General features: G+C 37.2%; 1 protein-coding gene across 1 annotated transcript in view; it reads right to left on the bottom strand.

The window, feature by feature from the left end:
* Positions 1 to 18,114, bottom strand: part of BTAF1 (BTAF1 RNA polymerase II, B-TFIID transcription factor-associated, 170kDa) — a gene marked incomplete at its 5' end in the record, with an annotated part of 35,522 nt that overhangs the window by 3,975 nt on the left and 13,433 nt on the right. The window contains 21 exon segments of the mRNA XM_010075686.1: positions 2 to 28; positions 193 to 334; positions 963 to 1,092; positions 1,173 to 1,250; positions 1,435 to 1,602; positions 1,798 to 1,919; positions 2,435 to 2,587; positions 5,485 to 5,633; positions 6,046 to 6,247; positions 8,052 to 8,161; positions 8,251 to 8,404; positions 9,357 to 9,547; positions 10,608 to 11,034; positions 13,842 to 14,045; positions 14,526 to 14,700; positions 14,870 to 15,012; positions 15,601 to 15,750; positions 15,994 to 16,098; positions 16,175 to 16,295; positions 17,421 to 17,545; positions 17,742 to 17,882. Of these exon segments, the coding sequence (XP_010073988.1) occupies positions 2 to 28; positions 193 to 334; positions 963 to 1,092; positions 1,173 to 1,250; positions 1,435 to 1,602; positions 1,798 to 1,919; positions 2,435 to 2,587; positions 5,485 to 5,633; positions 6,046 to 6,247; positions 8,052 to 8,161; positions 8,251 to 8,404; positions 9,357 to 9,547; positions 10,608 to 11,034; positions 13,842 to 14,045; positions 14,526 to 14,700; positions 14,870 to 15,012; positions 15,601 to 15,750; positions 15,994 to 16,098; positions 16,175 to 16,295; positions 17,421 to 17,545; positions 17,742 to 17,882 (3,217 nt within the window).

Below are 18,114 nucleotides of genomic sequence, written 5' to 3' on the forward strand. Positions count from 1 at the left end.
CGGTGCAGTGCTTCCATTGCAAGAACCCCTAGACAAGGGAATGGAAGCAGTATTTTAGAAAAAAAAAAATTCAAAGCTTTCATCCTCCCCCCAGTCTCTCCTGTTAGAAGTGACCGCACTACCTCTTTTCATTAGCACTTCTCATTTAAAGGAAGAAAACAAGAAAACCAAGATTTAAGGTTTGATCCTTACCAGCCTCTTGTTCTCGACTGGAACTTCGGGCATCTCTACTTGCCAGTATTGGTTTGCCATAACGAGCTGCAAACTGGCGTTCAGTACCCAAAAATCCTGGCATAAGGAAGTCAAACAATGACCACAACTCTAAGACGTTGTTCTGAACATAAAAGAAACATTTGTTAAATTATTTTCAAAAGTAATGAATTGTTACAAATTATCAGAAACATTGACATACGTATTTAACACTGCCTATACATCACTACAAATGTAACACTTCAACATACTTTTGACCTCTTGGAACTTGGTGTCTTTTCATCAACCAATGTTACAGGAAGACCTGTACATGCACTTTAACATATAGACTTTCTACTGTGTCTGATATCTTAAGCCACACCCTGAGTTCTCCTGGACAGTAAAACACAGGAGACACCAGTAGTCTTAGTCCTGGATGAGACAGATACTCCACAGAGGGCACTTTCACTAGAGGCATACGGAAATGCTCTCTCCCCTTCCCTGCCTGCTACTCAAAGAACGAGCGATAGACAAAACTTTGTTGCCAGCTTTTGAGCCCCATTAGTACCATGAATCCTGCACCCATTTCCCTGTACATGGGTATACTGGAAAAGGAAACGATGTCGTTTCAAGTGTTCACCAATGAAAGGCTTTTTTACAATGCATACTTTGAACAAGACAACTCTGATAAAAAAGCACCACAAAATGGACTTTAAAGTAGACCTCTTTTCTACTACTAACCTAACTTTTTAGGAAAAAAGAAAAGCAGTTACCTGGATTGGTGTCCCAGAAAGAATTATCCTGTAATTGGCAGTCAGCTGTTTTACTGCTTTTGACAGCTTTGTTTTTCCATTTTTTATTACATGGCCTTCATCAAGAATGCAGTAATTAAACTTAATATTTCTAGAAACAAAGAGCATAGACTTAAGTAGCATTTAAAATTCTAAGCTATTAAAAACCTCAGAAAACAAACCAATTCTCACCTGAAAAAGTCAATGTCATTTCTCACAACATCATACGAAGCCACTATGAGATTATGTCTTTTCACCTGGTGTTGTAATCTTAAGGAAAAAGAGGAGATCATAACTGAAGTGTTCCTTACAGATGTTATTATTTCAGCCTTTAAAGGTACTAGCAGAGGTTTTACCATGCCCATAAACTATGCACTTCAGTAATAAAGTGAATTGCAGAATTCCTGTGTGTGGTATTTTACCCTACCCAAGTCACAAACACAAAACGGATTACCTTGCTCTCTCAGTAGGAGGTCCTGTATAGTGCAAAGGATTAAGATATTCTTTTGAGCAAAATTTGCCCACTTCATCCACCCAGTGTCCTGTGAGCGTAGGAGGGCACACTACCAAGGAGGGAAGAGGAACATTGTCCACCAGTTTTGTTCTTGCGTATTCCTGAGCCCTTTAAGAATATCAAAACAAGTTTGAAAAAATAGCCGAGGTTGGAAGAGACCTCTCTCTGGAGGTCATCTAGTCCAACCCCTGTGCTCAAGCAGAGCCACCTACAGCCAGTCACCCAGGACTATGTCCAGAGTCATTACTGTAGATAAAACCTGTAATTAAAGTCTTTAAGATAGAATGATTTGTTTAAGCTTACCTGAGGCAATGATCACCTGCAAGAATGCAAATGGATTGTAAAGTTTTTCCTAAGCCCATGTCATCACAAAGAATTCCATGAAGTTTGTATTTATTGAGAAATGCCAGCCAGTTCACTCCATCCTGAAATCACAAAATAAAGAGCGCCCCAGAAGTAAAGACTGCCTTTTGGCTAGTTAAGCTTCAGTTCAAACATCTGTATGTTTTATCATCCATCACTGCCAAAGTCTGAGCTTGTTTCCCACCATAAATGCATCCACTACAGCCCATTCACTCAAAGCAGAGAGGAATAAAGGGAGAAACATAAGCAGCCAAACAGTACAAGGCCTTGCTGTGCGGTGAGCTGCCACAGTCAGCCTAAGCAAGGCACAGCCCATTGGCCATTCCCTGAGAAAAATTACAGAATCCAGAGAAGGGAAAAAAATGTCATTAAAAGAAAAACAGTATCAATGTCATGCATTATTTAATTTGTTCTTCCTTACCCAAGAGTCCAAGATACACACTGCACAGCTAAAAACAAAACAAAAACTCAAAAAACCCACAAGCAAAAAAATGCAGCACCCAAACAACTCCCACCCTTCCATAAAATCCTGTGAGAGTGGACCTTATTGCTCTTTTAAAAAAGTAAAAGCTGTTACCTGCTGATATTTTCTGAGCTCTGCTTTGATTGGTACTGGAATTTTATAGTTTTCCAGTTTTTTTCCATCCAGTAATTGTTCCAGAAAGTGACGTTCTTTAGCTTTCATTCGGATTAATTCTTCAGACATGTTTGGTGGATCTGGTATACCAGCCTATGATAATATTTTTAAAGCAGTAAGCGCTACAGTATTTAATTCTCACACAGAAAGAAATAAAACCTCATACTAGCTAGACATTTTGAACAGATGGCAAACATCTGCAGTCTTCTCAACTGTGTAAATCCAAACTCAGTGGTATACCTGTTTGACTCCTTGCAGATCAACTTATCCAGGGTTGTATGGTACAAAAGACAATTTCTGCCCCAAATGACACACTGAAAAGCTTGATAAAATTGCATAGAAGAGGGGAAATCCTGGTCATGCTTTTAAGATTTTACAAAGACTGAGCCATTCTGCCTCTAATCAGAGAGTTTATCTGACTGGCTAGAGATGCCATTGACACTCATTTCTCCTTAGCCACAATCTACCATTCAAAATTAGGTGGATTTTTTCTCCTACAGATGCTAGCAGAATTATATCCAAAGTGATACTGAAATGCCTAGCATGAATTCAAGCAGTTGGAAACTATCGGAAAAACGGAAAACCTAAACCCTTCCAGGATTGTAGCAGCAGACCTTGCCTTCCTAGGTACTTCCCATACCAGGCCAGAAGCCCAAAGAAGCTATCTCGGGACCAAATATGCTCAGACATTCTTGCTTGCTAATAATATACAGTAGCAAAAGAGGCACTGATATTTTCCATCATCACATCTGTCATCCCAGGTTTCTCGGACACCTTAATCTTTAGTTAGCTTTACCTCAAAACCCAAGTTACTAATCACTTAGGGAGGGCTCGTGGCTGAGAAGAAAAACTCTTACAGATAATTCCACCATGTATGTGCTTAATAAAGAAGGGGGAAAACTAACCCAGATTGCAAAGTGCTCCAATAAGGTATTTAAGTATGTACATACACACAGACAACAGCCTACTTGTTCAACTGCTCTTCCTACCCTCCCTTTTAAAAGAACATATCTGAAGTGTGAATGCCACACCAGTTAATTTAGTTCAAGTATACTGATAAGCAATCATGCTGCAAGTTGACAATAAAATAAGACAGATTAAGTTTAACCATTTATTTTACAATCTTCTGGTTGCATTTTCATTTTCACGGTTGAATGAATAATGAAATTGAGAATAAAGATACAGGAAAATGAGCATAGCTAAGTAAGTTCTCCCAACTCATTTATTGCTATTGTTTCCAATTCCTCAGAATTGGAAACTAACACAAATACACAGATTAGAAACTCCAAGCTTCTTCAGACCTCCATCACTTTAACTTATCCAGCATCTGAATTTAGGTCTTGGATTTCAGGCAGTAGATAAAATGCCAGCAATAAACACAAAAGACTAGACTTTTGTTAGAGAACTGTAAGTCATGCTTCAGAACTTGAAAGAATGGAAAGGTTTTTTGTTTTAATAATACCACTATAACTACTGAAAACTGTAAGCTTGTCTTACGAGATGTCTGCACGACTACCCTAAAAAGTCTTCCCATTTAAAAAAAAGTAAAACTGTATCCATAAAACACCACTCCGTAAGTTTTTTCACATAAAGCATGTGTGAAACTTTGTATGTGAAAACCTGATAATAAAAGTTATTTCAATCTCAAAAAAAGGATTCCTTAATAAACTATTTCGCCATAAAACATCTATTTCCCTAGTCCCCTATCAATCCACCTCCTACTCCTTCCACTGAGATTATTCCAACCCCTCTACAGTTATGAATTTAAATTCCTTGTTGGCCTAACATTAAAATTGATAGCATTCAAAAGACTGTCCCACAACAATACTGGTATTTTCTCTCATTATTAACCTACTTCATTCTAAGTTTGCATATTTAATATAGCTTAATATCTGATACTGAACTTCCTGAACTGGAAAGGGAAGTGCTAAGAGTTCTACAGTAACTGTGGAAAAGAAACATGAACTGATCATGCATATGTATGCAATTAGTAAAACAAGTATTCTACATTTTTAAGAGATGCTCACTAAATTACATCAAAATAGTTTAAAACAAAAGCTACCTGTATTCTATATGACTGTATTTAGATGCTTAGAAAGAAGGGCACTGGTGCGAATGATATTGGAATAAACAGCAGTGTGCCAGAAATTAACTTCTACTTTGCTTACTTTCAACTTTTTCAACATTTGAGTGTAAGAAAGTGCTCCATTTAAGGCAGATTGGTAATTGTCAGATTCTAAGGTTCTATTATGCTAAATTGAAAATTGAGATAATAAAAGATACTAAACTCATTAAAATGACCTTTTTTATTAGAAACATGCAAACAAATTCTGAACTGTCTTCTGTTACCATCTGGTGGTGAAAATAAGTTACTTAGAAGCCTTATAGTCCTTGAAGCGCAGTATTAGAAAATGTCTGAGGTATCCAAGGTGTAGTAGGAGTGAAAAACTGAAGCACATCTGTAGTGGTTAAACACTACTGGATCATAATACACATAATATTTTGCCCAAAGCTGCAGGGTAGGGCTTTTTGATTTTAAAAACTGGGAATAAGTAACTGTACTTATCTCCACACTATTTCTATTACTGCTATTTCATTTTTTCGTTTTAAATCAGTAGTGGTTTTTTATGCATTTCTCTTGACTACGTACACAACACCACACATACCCAGGGAGAGCTCACATCTGACTCCTTGAACTTTCGAGGCAAAACTAACAAGAGCAGCATTACACGCAAAACTAATAAATATACGCTTTAACTTCACGTACAAAGTTGAAATGAGTTTCTTATAAAGAAAATGACTAAGAGGATTCAATTTTACCCTTTTTACATTATAAAGGACACATCTTCAATTATCTGATATTGACTCAACATCTATAAAAACAGTTACTTTTTCAGCATTTAATAAGCCAGAAGCTTAGACTTTGTGGCTGGTGAAAAAGTAGATACAGGACAGTTCACATACTGGGTATACTTACAGCTCGAGCTTACCTCAAGAGGCATTAGTCTAATTAGTGTCGCAAAGCACTGAGTAGCCATAAAACGTACACTGTCTGTCTGATCACTCATTCTGCCCAGAACTGGAACCACTAGAAGAACAATGTATGGAACAATACCAACATCCAGCTGCTCCATTACACCTGGATCAGTTATTAAGGAAATAGTTTTCACCAGTTCAGGATTGTCTGACATAAATACGTACCTAGCAGATTTCACACTCAATAGCTAAAGTCAGTAATACATTACATTCAGATTAACAAGATTTCTACTAACAAAACAATGGGAAACAAAAAAGTCTGATCTAGCAACTTACATTTAGCCCAGTGAATTCCATGGTTTGAGAAACTCAATTACCTCCACCTAAACTTCATTTGATAGATAAAATAAAGGCAATCGAAATCAAAGTTCCTCCTATTTGTTGTCTACAGGAGGAAAATAGCTTAACATTTTATTCAATTCCTCCTCCCCTTTTTTCAGGCAACAGTTTTTGCTTCCCCAAATTACACAGCTGCAGAAAGGTTTCTGCATTTTTTAATACTCAAGCAAGGATACATGCAAGCGCTTCAATTGCACCTTCTTGTTTGGTGTTGTCCTCTATTGCTCCCAACCACGGTAGAACCTTCTCTAGAAAGATATTCATTGTTTCCATGGTAGCTATTTTGCTCATAACACCTACACAGCGAGCAGCCATGTGTCTCACTGCAGTGCTGGGATGTTGAAGGGACATGTAAAGATGAGGCAAATGCTGTATTAACTGAATAGAAGAGGGTGGGGGGGGGAAATGGTTAGTATGAATTATAAACAAATTACTGAATTATTTTGAAGTAAACCGTCTTTTAAAGTAATTGCTGCCTCTCGAAGAATGTTTGAAATGGCTCCTTCAAAAGATCTAATTGTTTCAAACTGAAAAACTGTTTTGAACCAAAAAAGACAACTAAACTTTGAACATATTACTCCTGAATACAGTTAAAATTCATAGAGTAACAAAATGTTTCGGGTTTTAGTCAAAATGCAAATTAAATAAGCCCTTGACAATTAAGGAAGTGTTTTACCCTGGAAAAATCTAGTTCTAAGTATTCAGAGCTTTTTTTTTAGATACCAGCTAGCAAGTTTGTCCTAGACTCATCCCATTTATGTTTAGGCACATGAATTATATGTTGGGAGTCTCATTATCTGTGTGACAAGAAAGACACCCAGAATGAAATTCACATTTTCCCAAGAGGGTATGTGTGTATGTACATGCCTTTTCTTCATCAGCAAAAATACATTTTAAGGTCAGATATCTTAAATGGATGGTGACATTTTTCTTAGTGTGGAAATCCCTAAATATTAGCTTTGATGAACCAATTCCAACCTCTTTGACTTTCTGTGGTGGGTTTTTTTTCAAACCTGTATACAGTATTAGCACCCCCAAAACCAATCTACACATTAACTACACACCATATGTATACATAGAAGACATATAAATTTAAAAATATTTTCCATGTCATATTCTAAATTCAGTCAAATCACTTCAGTATTTTATTAAAATAGATAAGAAACAACTCCATATGTTTCATATGAATCTTCTCCATCTGCTCATAATTCTACAGCCATTCCTTATGCCCATCCTTTCCCATCATATCCTTTCCAGACAGAGTTCTGGCCTACTTATCCCTTGCAAGGGAACCTTCTCATGTATTTTTATCATCCTGTTGCCCTTCTCTATGCCTCTTCCAGTGCTACTATATTTATTCTGAACGATAGTACTGCAGATAGGCCTGTACTGAAAACTGTATTCAGATGGAGGCGCAATGGTGACTTTCTTATTCTGTTTTTCTTAACGTTCTATTGGTTTTTTTAACCAGTATTTTACATTCAGCTGATACTTTCACAGAACTATTGTAATTCTAGGATCTGTCTCTTGAGTAGAAATTGTCAATTCAGAGCCTACTACTACATGTAAGGTGTTAAGTCTTTTACACTGAGTGGTGGATAAAAAGAATTTTTAAAAACCAATCAAATCCAGCCTATTTGGGGGTAACTGAAGTCTCCCACAATTTTTACATTCACTACACGGAGAGCCTGTCTGTTCTCCAGGTTTAAGAAATCTGGAATTAGAATAAAGCAGAGTTGAGATGCTGATTTCAATGTAACACTAATTAATTGTTAATTAATGAATTAATAATATCATAACTCAAACTTTGGACACAATCTTGTTTGGGCATCTGATCCTGAAAAGGGTAGGACAAGTCTAAATTGTAGGTAGGTGCTTGCTTTTGTGGTTTATTCTACAACCTGCATAAACAAATACAGAATTTAACATCTTACAGGACACAGGGGAAAAATAGCTTTGAAGCATAACAGTCTAACTGCTGAAGACAGAAGGCCATGTCTTCAGTTTACCAAGACTATGATACAGGACTTGCAGAACAGGCAGGCTAGCAAGTGCAATAAAACCACCATTTGAGCAAAATTAGAAAAACATCTAAAAAGAAGCCTTACAAAACAAAGATTTAAAACAGTGGCAATGAACAAATTAATTGCTTCATACAAAAGCTGCTTTGGAATATGATTACCAGAGGATGTAGCTGAGTATCCATTGAAGCTGCTGTTGTTTCAAAAACCTGTAAAGAATTTACTAGCTCCTGGGCAGGAGCATCTCCTTTTTCCAGTAAGGACTTTCGGTCTGTTAAAAACAGAAAAGGTGTTCAGTTTAAGACCAACATACTAAACCCAGTCTACCAGCCCTCCCAGCTTAAACAGAAGTGTAATTACCAAAATTATTTATGTGAATGTTGTTCCTTAATGAACCAACCATAGCATCCCAGAGATGTGGCAATCCTGTTGCCATTTCAGCACCAAAATGTTTAGCTATAGTAGACAGGGCAAATTCAGCTCCTCTTCTCTGTACAACGTAAGGTTTCTGAGCCTAGAATTAACAATTTAACAAAGCAGTGAGGACAGATACATTTAAGAATAGCAATTACTTTCAAGGAAGCTCCCACTGTTATATAGGCATTCAATTCTGATTGTGTTTATAGCTACCAACATTTGCTGGTCAATTGTTTTCTTTGTAAGTTATTTTTTACATAGGTAAAAAATGAAAATCTTTTATAGCAGATTATTTAAATAATATTCAAACATATTTAAATCCTATAAATCTCCTCTGACACATGCCCATTTCAGTAAGAAGTTTTCCAACTATTTCCAGTTCCAGAACCTCAGACATTGCCAACATCGGGGACACCAAGAACAGTAGCATGCTAGCAGAACTTCCCAAAAGGAATACTTGATTTGTTATTAAGCCCTTTCTCTTACTCCCACCCTATTCAGAATGTGGAATTGATAAAAATTACTTTAACAATTAAGAACAAAATCCACAACCCTGTTCAGGAATCACAGTCCTAAGATTTCTTAAAACACACTAAAGTTTTATATGAGTAAAGCAGTAACAAAAAAATTTAGCATATCAAATGTGGAAGTCACATGCACATCCTAAAGCCAGTGATATTACAAATACTGTTTTTAATGCTTCAGAGCTTCCATTATGCATCAGTATAACTAACACTAAAATGGGTAATGGGACACAATCACAGCACAGTTTGTGGAAATCCATTTGCATGGATTTATATTGAGATATTCCTATCCTGTACCAAATGTAAAATAGCGCAGGAGTATCAATTCTCTAAATGACATACTGAAGATTCAAAACATCATCAATTAACATATGTTGCTTGTATCACAAAATTTTACATCAACTCAGTTCTCTCATTAAAAGATCGTGGACAGCCCCAATACATTGCTTTCAGCTCCAGTGAATTCAAACTAATGGAAGGGATGGGGGGATGTGCAAGGTGCAAACAGAAGTTTTTGAAATTTACCTCATCAAGTTCTGTAGGAATACTTCCACTACTGCCAGTGGGGAGATCTGCAATTGGGGCTTTTGGAGCTTTTGGAGTAGGACCTCGCCGACTTGTGATGGCAAAAGCAGCTTTCTGATGTCTGTACAGTGTAATTATCCCTCTGTGCTTAGTAACTGTATGATTCATCCCATCTTTATCAGAGTTGGGCCCTAAAGAAAAAGAGAGAATATCTGAGAACAACTTAAGCTGCAGTTAAAAATGTAGGTCGAAGTGATAACTACCTAGAAGTCATCTGCAGATCTCAAGGTGCTTTAAAAAAAAGCTGCAAGTGTCATTGTCCTCAAGCATGGAAAAATTTAAGTACAGAATAGAGTTACTCTGTTAAGAGCACATTACAGACTTGGTAAGAAAATCTAAGTGTGCAAACTGCCACATAAATTCTTATTCAGCAAGAAATACAGGTAACAGAACATCAGTCAAATATAGAAAGTTTGCACAACTTTTTTTTAATATATAAAACAATACACTATGTTCTAAAGTTTAAACAAACTGATGTTCTGTGTCCTTTACAAACAGTTCAAGACTTCTGTCATGATACAACAGTGGATGCCATCAGTATATCTGGATTTGTTCATGTTTCTGTTTATGCTAATCAGCTTAATTTTCAATGATATGAACGTTATTCTACTCTGAGATGAACGAGGACACATTCATTCAGAAAAAGTAAAATGCATAATGGTCAAACCTTAAAGTAGCTTAGAATCTTTGAGAATGTTAACGTCTTAATTTGTCTTGTTCATTCAATCCATACATTTTTATCAAGGGACAGTCATTTAAAGAAAATCCATGACCATAGCGTGCACAGGATTGTTTGTTAATTTCGAACACTGTCCTCATCTTTTGTTATCTTACTATCAGCCTATGAAACATAACACAAGTCAGACTTCTTTCTAACAGGCTATTTCCGTACTGATTCAATTCCAATGAAAAGCTTCATAGCACATGTAAATAAAGTGTGATCATAAGTAGATAATAATTTAAAAACAGTAAATAACTGAAAATTGGAACAAAGGTCTTTTATACATAAAGTTTCTGAAAACATCATTAGTTGCCCACAGTGTGTAGTCTAAGATACCTAAATCAAATAATTAACTAATAAATGAAGACTCAGTTGCTGGCATTCTAAAAACACTGAAAACAATACTCACTTTAACTGTTCAGAGACAAGCAGACATATTTTAAGAATCCTGGCAGTCTCAGACATCATACCTTTTGAGTTTTCATGGCTACTCTGAGGCTGTGCAGGACATGCTGCTAGTGGAGTAAGATGTGGATCCACACAGAGGGAGTTGCAGAGATTTTTTATAATCTTTGAGTTGGGACAAGGAGATCTTGTTGTACACTGCTGAAGTAACTTTGCTATACATGAAGCCACATAGTTTTGTACAAGTGTATTCTCCTCTTTTTTGATAGCTTCCATCAAGGGCTTTATAACAGGATTTAGTTTTTCTGGAAGTTGCTGCAAGTTCACAACTGCACATGCAGCAAATGTATGGACTCGCAGATGCAACACTTGCCATTCTTGGTTTGTTTCTGTAACAGTCATTTGGACTTGTTGTCGTTTACTGTCCAACTGTTGTAGAATTTTAGGATTCAAAGCAAATGATGATGTCACTTCACTGAAAACAGAAGTAACCTAAAAAAAGGAAGAAAGGGTTACAAACCTGTTTCATTTATTGTAAAATGGGATATCCTCTGAAAAACAGGGTTTACATGGCAGAATACGAGTCACTTCACCAGGTATCATCATCTCCATTTTTCCAGCAAATACCAGGAAATGCTCCAAAATGTAGTTTCTGGAATCTTTAACTGAAGCTCAAGGGGAAAATCAGGCTTGTCATCATTTCAAGTCTAGATTCCCAAAGCTTTTTAAAAGAGGAGTTTATGTACTCCTCCAAATTTAGATCTTCCTATATCCTTCAGATATATCCAGATATTCTGGCAATATGTAAGCACATGACAGATAAGCAAAGGAGAATACGCTATGAATACAAGAGGTCAGAAAGGACTTGCAAGGTCCTGTGCATGAAGAAGTCATTTCGAAGCAGATCTTCTTTTGAGGAAAGAGACTGGGATAAAAATCTAAGGAAAAAGCACAACACGATAGCTGCAAGACTTGCCATATCCGCCCCCCACTCACAATTGGCTGACCACTGTTGCTTAAATCTTTCACAGGAAACAGATTAAAAGCAATGTGGAATCAGAAGTGCTGAACTTACTCTACTGATAGGATGGTTAAGCTAAGTACAGGAAAGAAGACAGCTGTTGAGAGGGTTAGTCTGAGGGAGGGGTTTTGTTGGTTTCTACCTTTTACTTTTAAATGTGCAAGTCAAGTCTTTCAACTATCAGACTTGTACTGCTTCATTCTATAGATACCCCAAGTTTGACTCCACATGACCTTGATGATTGGAATGACGAAAGGACGCAAAAAACATGAATAGCAAGGAGGAGCACAGAGTTTTTCCACCTAATGCAAGAAGACCCATAATAAAATGCAGAGTAGGTTTGGTGTCTGTATTTCAAGATATTGTGGTTTTGAACCCCTGGCTAGCACTCAAACACAACAACCGCATACTCACCCTCCCCCTCCCAGGGGATAGGGGAGAGAATTAAAGGGGTAAAGGGAAAAGAGACTTGTGGGTTGAGATAAGAACAATTTACTAACTAAACTACAATAAAATTGAAAAGAATAATGTTAATAATAATTATGAGAGTAGTAGTAATATATACAAATGAGTGATGCACAGTGAACTGTTCACCATCTGATGACCAAAAGGCTCAGCCTATTCCTAGCTAACAATCCTGGAGCAGGGAGAGGCCCGAAGCAGCAATCCCAGAACAGAGGTAAGAGCCCAAGTGTCTGCAACTGAGAGCTGACTGGAAGAGCAAGATGACTCAGAGAGAGGGACCACCCAGAGAGAGCCAATCTGGAAAAAAAGACGACGTGGAGCAAGAGAGAATACTTCCAGGCAGAGCCTCATCTATATACCGGGCATGATGTACATGATATGGAATAAGACTATTTGCCAATTTTGGTCTCAATCCTAAACCTAAGGTCAAATCCTAGGCTAGTAATTGAGGCTGTGTTCCCTCCTAGCTTCCTCCTGCACCTGTGGACACTGGCACAGCAGAGAAGCTGAACAGTCCTTGACTGTCCCGGCAACAACTACAAACATCAGTATGTTATCAGCCTTCTTTTCAGCACAAATCCAGAACATAGCCTCTCACTAGCTACTATGAAGAAAGTTAGCTCTGTCCCAGACAAAACCAGGACACAAGAAAACTTGAAGGGTTAGTTGTAAAGGGTGCAGAAGACAACCATACAAAATAGCAAATAGTCACAGAATGAGTCTTCTAATCCAGAGTGGATATCTTTTGAAAAAACATTCATCGGTCAAGCAGCCTTATTACTGCACTCAAGAGTAAACAGTTGATGTATATGAAAACTCCTGTACTTCACAGACTACGAGCTCACACGATTCCGTCTGTCTTTACCTTGGGAATTTATTCAAGATGGTAGCCATCATCAGACCTGCTGCCAAAATCCCCTCAGCCTACACACACAGTTTTCTCTAACTTTAAACATATGTTGAGATTTCAAATTTAAGCTATTTCTACATGAAAACTAGCATCTGAGAATTTCAAGATCCATCATGCTACAGTCATTGTGGCCATAACCACACAAACTTAAACCTTCTCTTATTCTTATCTTCAGCATCCCAGTTGCATACACAAACACATGTAGGATCCTAATCACCTTCCTCCCCCACCCCAAGATGCACATCCATCACCATTCCTTCATCCCCTCCAAATCTACATACCACTCCCACCCCAGTCCCCTTTTATTTTGCAAGTTCTCAAATTCACCAGCTCTTCATTTACATCCTACCTCATCTGCCCATACTCATCTTTCTCTCTGGTTAAGAGGCCAGTTTGGGGTTGGAAGAAAAACCTTTTAATTTGTTGCCCCAACATTATCATCTCTACTTTTGCTTACAGAGCTTTTCATGTCAAGAGCTACCTTTAACTAGCACTTCTAACACTGATGTTTTCAGGTTAAAAAAACCAAAACAATTCAACAGCCAGGGACAAAACACTTTAAAACACATGCTTTGGGGGTCAGGGGGTAAGAAGGCCTAGAATTTACAGTGTGTTTAGTAGTCTTTTGACAGTAGTTTTGAAGGAGTTCCAGCCTGCTTTGTTTTATTCTGTGTAGATTTCAACAGTGAATCTACACCTAAAATCAGAACATGCAATTTTTTTTCCTGCTAAGTATCTACCTTGCATTCTACTTGATTTTTGGCATAGTCTGTGAACACCCCAGGAGAAGTAGTAAAGTCACCACATTATCTCTGAAAGTTACTATCTGTGTAACAATTATGCTGAAGATGTATTTCAAGTCAAGAACAGATTTGAAAAAAGGGCAGGCATGCCTCTACTTACCAGCTCATTAGCTTGATCTATTGTGAATACACTGCAGTTTACTCTGTTTCCAATGTCAATGTGTGCATCAGCTAACAATGAGATGAGTTGTTTACATTCATTCTGCATTCGTGTAAAAGGAACAGCAATTTCATCATAATAGAGATGTTCAGAAAGGACCCCAAGTAAACGAGGTTGCACACAAATGGCCACAGTTCTACACTCCTATAACAGGAAAAGACATAATTTGTATTTGAGTAATCGTAATTTCTTTTGATTGGTTTTGGGCACTAAACAGTGCAATCTAGGTACAAATATCCAGTTTCCAAAGGGGCCATTAACATTTGTAATCCAGAACATTAAAGATTATGAACAAAACCTTCAGTCTGCCACTAGAACAGAAGTGACAGTGAACACAGGGAAGACAGTCAAGTTAAATGGAAGCCCTGACATTAGATAACATGCATCTTGAGAACATACTTATTTGTAGAAGAAATGTGAACATATTTAGTGATTCATAGTTCTGTCAATTGGCATTTAGCTACCAAGTAACATATTCCTCCACTGTCTAGCAATCAAGATTTTAGTATTTAGATATATAAATACCATTTTAGCTTATCAACTGAAATTGATAATAAGTAGCAGACGACAAGCTGTGGATTAAGATAGTAAGTAAAATATATTTTTGCTGCAGAAACATCCTACCTTTTGCAAGGCTGCCCACTCACAGATTACTAATGCAACACTAATCCTCTGCAAGGCAGATTTAGAATTCAAGTGGAAGAGCAGTAGCTGAGCTAATGATTCTGCTGGCTTTATTTCTTGAGTAACAGTATTTACACCTGGGTCACAAATGCAGCAACAAAGTGCTCCCAGCAACCTGGCAAAAAGAGAAAGAACAGTCACTTCAACGTTACAATTACTCTGCAATTTACAATTCAAAAGGCAGATACCAAAAAGTCCTTGTAATTAGACTTTTGGCAAAAAACACTACATAACAAAAACATAAATTGCTTTTAAATAGATTTTCAGATTTCCAGTAAACTGACTTTGCTGCCATCATCCGAGCTCGCATGACAACATAATCCCTGGTTGCTGGATCTTCTGCCATGCTGTCTGCCCCAGCAATATATTCCTGAATCACTTCCTTATTCTGGGTTTGACCTTGACGCAGTTTAGCACCTGCCTTTTCCTATGGAAGAAAGTTGGGAGAGGTTGAAAGTAAGTGTGTTTGTAATAGAAAAGATAAAATTCTTATTCTATAACATTTCCAATAACCATCATACCCTGCAAAAGTTGGACTAAGCTGGAACTTTCATTGGATAACAAACTTCATAAAGCAGTTTATAATTGTAAATCGCCTCCCCACTAATAGTACCCTATGGTCCAACTAAATGTATGATATGGTGCCTTCACTATATGAAAACTTATACTCAACATATAGCTGATAAACTGATATAGCTGTTTTCCACACAGAGGAAAAAGGAAACATCTTTCAGCAGGCTGGTTTTGGAACCATGACAGTTATGGAAGCATGTAAATAAAGACTTTTATAAAGTACTCACAGGGAGCATGCTACACAACAGAACTTTGAATTCTCATGGATAACCTGACAAGAACTATTTTGCTCTACAGCCTTGAGGTTTTTAAGATAGGTTACATTTAGACTTGTAGAAAGGTACCACCACTCCCCTCTAACAGTTTTACAACATGTCTTTATACATAGCTAATCAATTTCCTAGTCTCCCCAGAACAGTTAGTGAAGTCCCATTAAACTTACTTTTGATCTGGTCTTTACTTCTAGCAACATATTTAAGTCTATAGGCAAATGAGATGGCTGCATCATTAAGCAGAGCCAGGCTCCCATCCATGGACAAGCAGCTGCAACCACATATTGTACAGACGCCTTGTTCAACAGTTCCAGCCAAACCTTGGGAAAGAACCATAGTGGAAATAATGACAAATTTGTATGTGGTCCACGTAAGATCATGTATGCACTGATAAACTCTAGGAACCATCCTATTCTCCTTCACTCCATAGTAAAGCATCACATAGGCTAACTACAAAAGAATTAACTTGAACACACTATTCTTTACCTGCATGCAAGTGCAGAGGATATGAAAGAGCAGGATACCCAAACACTACATATCTAGGTCATAAGTCATGCAAATACCTTGTGAATAAGATCCAGAATTTCTTGGTTGCTTTCTAAGATACAAAATTGAAATATGTGCCTCAACATGTCTTGCAGAATTGGAGTCAGCCATGTTGAAGAGCTCTGAAACAAGGATATCATATGATCGAGCAGATTCCAATATGTATCATATTGAAACAATAATAAATGTAATTCTTACCTGGTCTTGGGTAGAGAGCAGTGTGAATAATGTTTCCAGTGCTGCTTTTCGCACAGAAGATATAGTATGATGCAAGAATGGCCACACACGTGGGACCAAAACTGTGAGTGACTGCTGAATACTAGTACACGAAGGGGAGATGAAGAGGCAGTGACAGGGAAAAAAACAAACACACAGAGCTAAGTTAATTTTGTTTATCCTCAGTTATAAAGTTTCATCCACAATAAAGCTTTTTAAAAAAGAAAAGTGTTATAGCATATGCTTGGTGAATTAAAGTGAAAGATCAGCTTACTACAGCTTAAACTTTTAAAACAGTTTGAGACAGTATCTTTTTTTAGGAAAATCCTAGTCTAACTGGTTGTTGATTCAAGCACGTATTTTTACCAGTTGTTTCCCAGATAATACTTTGGGCTTTGTTCAACTATTTAGAAAAAAGGGGTTTTTGTTTTATATTGAATTTATTATTAGGCATTTATGAGTCTAGAAATAATTTAAATCAAGCTTGGATCTTTTGTGCATGAACATGCACATCAACTGATGCAAGTAGTATATACTGATTTAAAGACGGCATTAGTGACAAAACTTAATTTTGGATTTGGGCAAAACCCAGCTTCAGCAGCAATCATACAGAACACGAAAAATAAGATGTGTAAAGCACCTACCTGCAGATGCTGTGAGTTTGCCATGCCTATTGTGAAAAATGTTAACATACTAACATGCAATTGCTTCAATTTGACAGAGTCCCAAACAGAGAGGAACTAGACACTGTCTTCAACCACTCCCAGAATTACTGGTTGTAGTACTGATGTGAATTTTCAAGTTTGTAGCTTTCTTTAGAACTGTTCCAATAGCAAAGTTCTACATGCATGTGTTTTAATGTACAAAGCTTGCTCTTTTGATTAGAGTTTGTCAACAAGAAGCAGACAAACAAGAAGTTTGTGGGCTGGACCACAGAGCCAATAACCTTTACTAAAATACCAAAGATGAAAGAGGGGAGGTGGGGAAAGAAGTCACACATAAACAATGTCTAGTACCTTTTACTTAGTTTGTTGCCTTTACTAATGTAATGAAAACAGAAGCACTGTCCTACCTTCACTTTAAGGAAAAGCAAGAGTAAAATTAAAATCGTGTGCCAAGGAGATGCTTAATTTAAATCAGTATTTTAAAGCAACTTTGATTATTCCAACTTCAAAATAACTGGACAGTCAAATCGTCAATACTGAAGCAATATTAACTAAAAAGTTACCTGCATTTGCGGACCTGAGGATAAGTCAGAAGGGAAGAAAGAAGGATCATGATACTGTTTGTGGAAGCTGTCAAGTCATCCAGCTCCAGAAGTGCATCCCACAAGGTATTAAGAATAAAAGGCACCTACACAAATAAACAGAAGAGGTTATTGTAAAAAAAACCCCAAAAAACAAAAAAAAAACCCCACAAAAAAAACCCACCACACACCACAAAAAACCCCACCACATGAAAATCCAAGTGCTGCCTCTAAGTGTTATTTTCTTCACTCAGACTAGAAGTGAACTTTTCAATTAGAATTGATGGAAAACAATTCAGTCACCTTCTGCGACTCAAGTTGGACCAGGCTTTCCACTACTGGTACTAAAGATGCTGCAGCAACAGCTCGGACATCATCATCCAGATCTTGGAGACCTTCAATTATTGCAGGCAACACTTTAGGCAATAAAGTGTTGATCATGTCCTGCCAAAAAGATCAAAAGCATTTTTAAACTTAAAAAGCACGCAGTGCCCCAAACAACTAAGAGATATTCTAAGTGTGTGAATAAACCTGTTTCTTATATAAAACAGAAGTTACAGGTCCAAGACTATAATCTGAATATTTTAAGTTACCATTCATGAAGTAAAACCTAGATTTTGAATTTGCATGAACTGTAACTCAGCTCAGTTTTGGTGTAAACAAAGCTCCGTGTTTG

This window comes from Pterocles gutturalis, unplaced genomic scaffold (genome assembly GCF_000699245.1).
Source record: "Pterocles gutturalis isolate BGI_N339 unplaced genomic scaffold, ASM69924v1 scaffold45112, whole genome shotgun sequence".
Classification (NCBI taxonomy): domain Eukaryota; kingdom Metazoa; phylum Chordata; class Aves; order Pterocliformes; family Pteroclidae; genus Pterocles; species Pterocles gutturalis.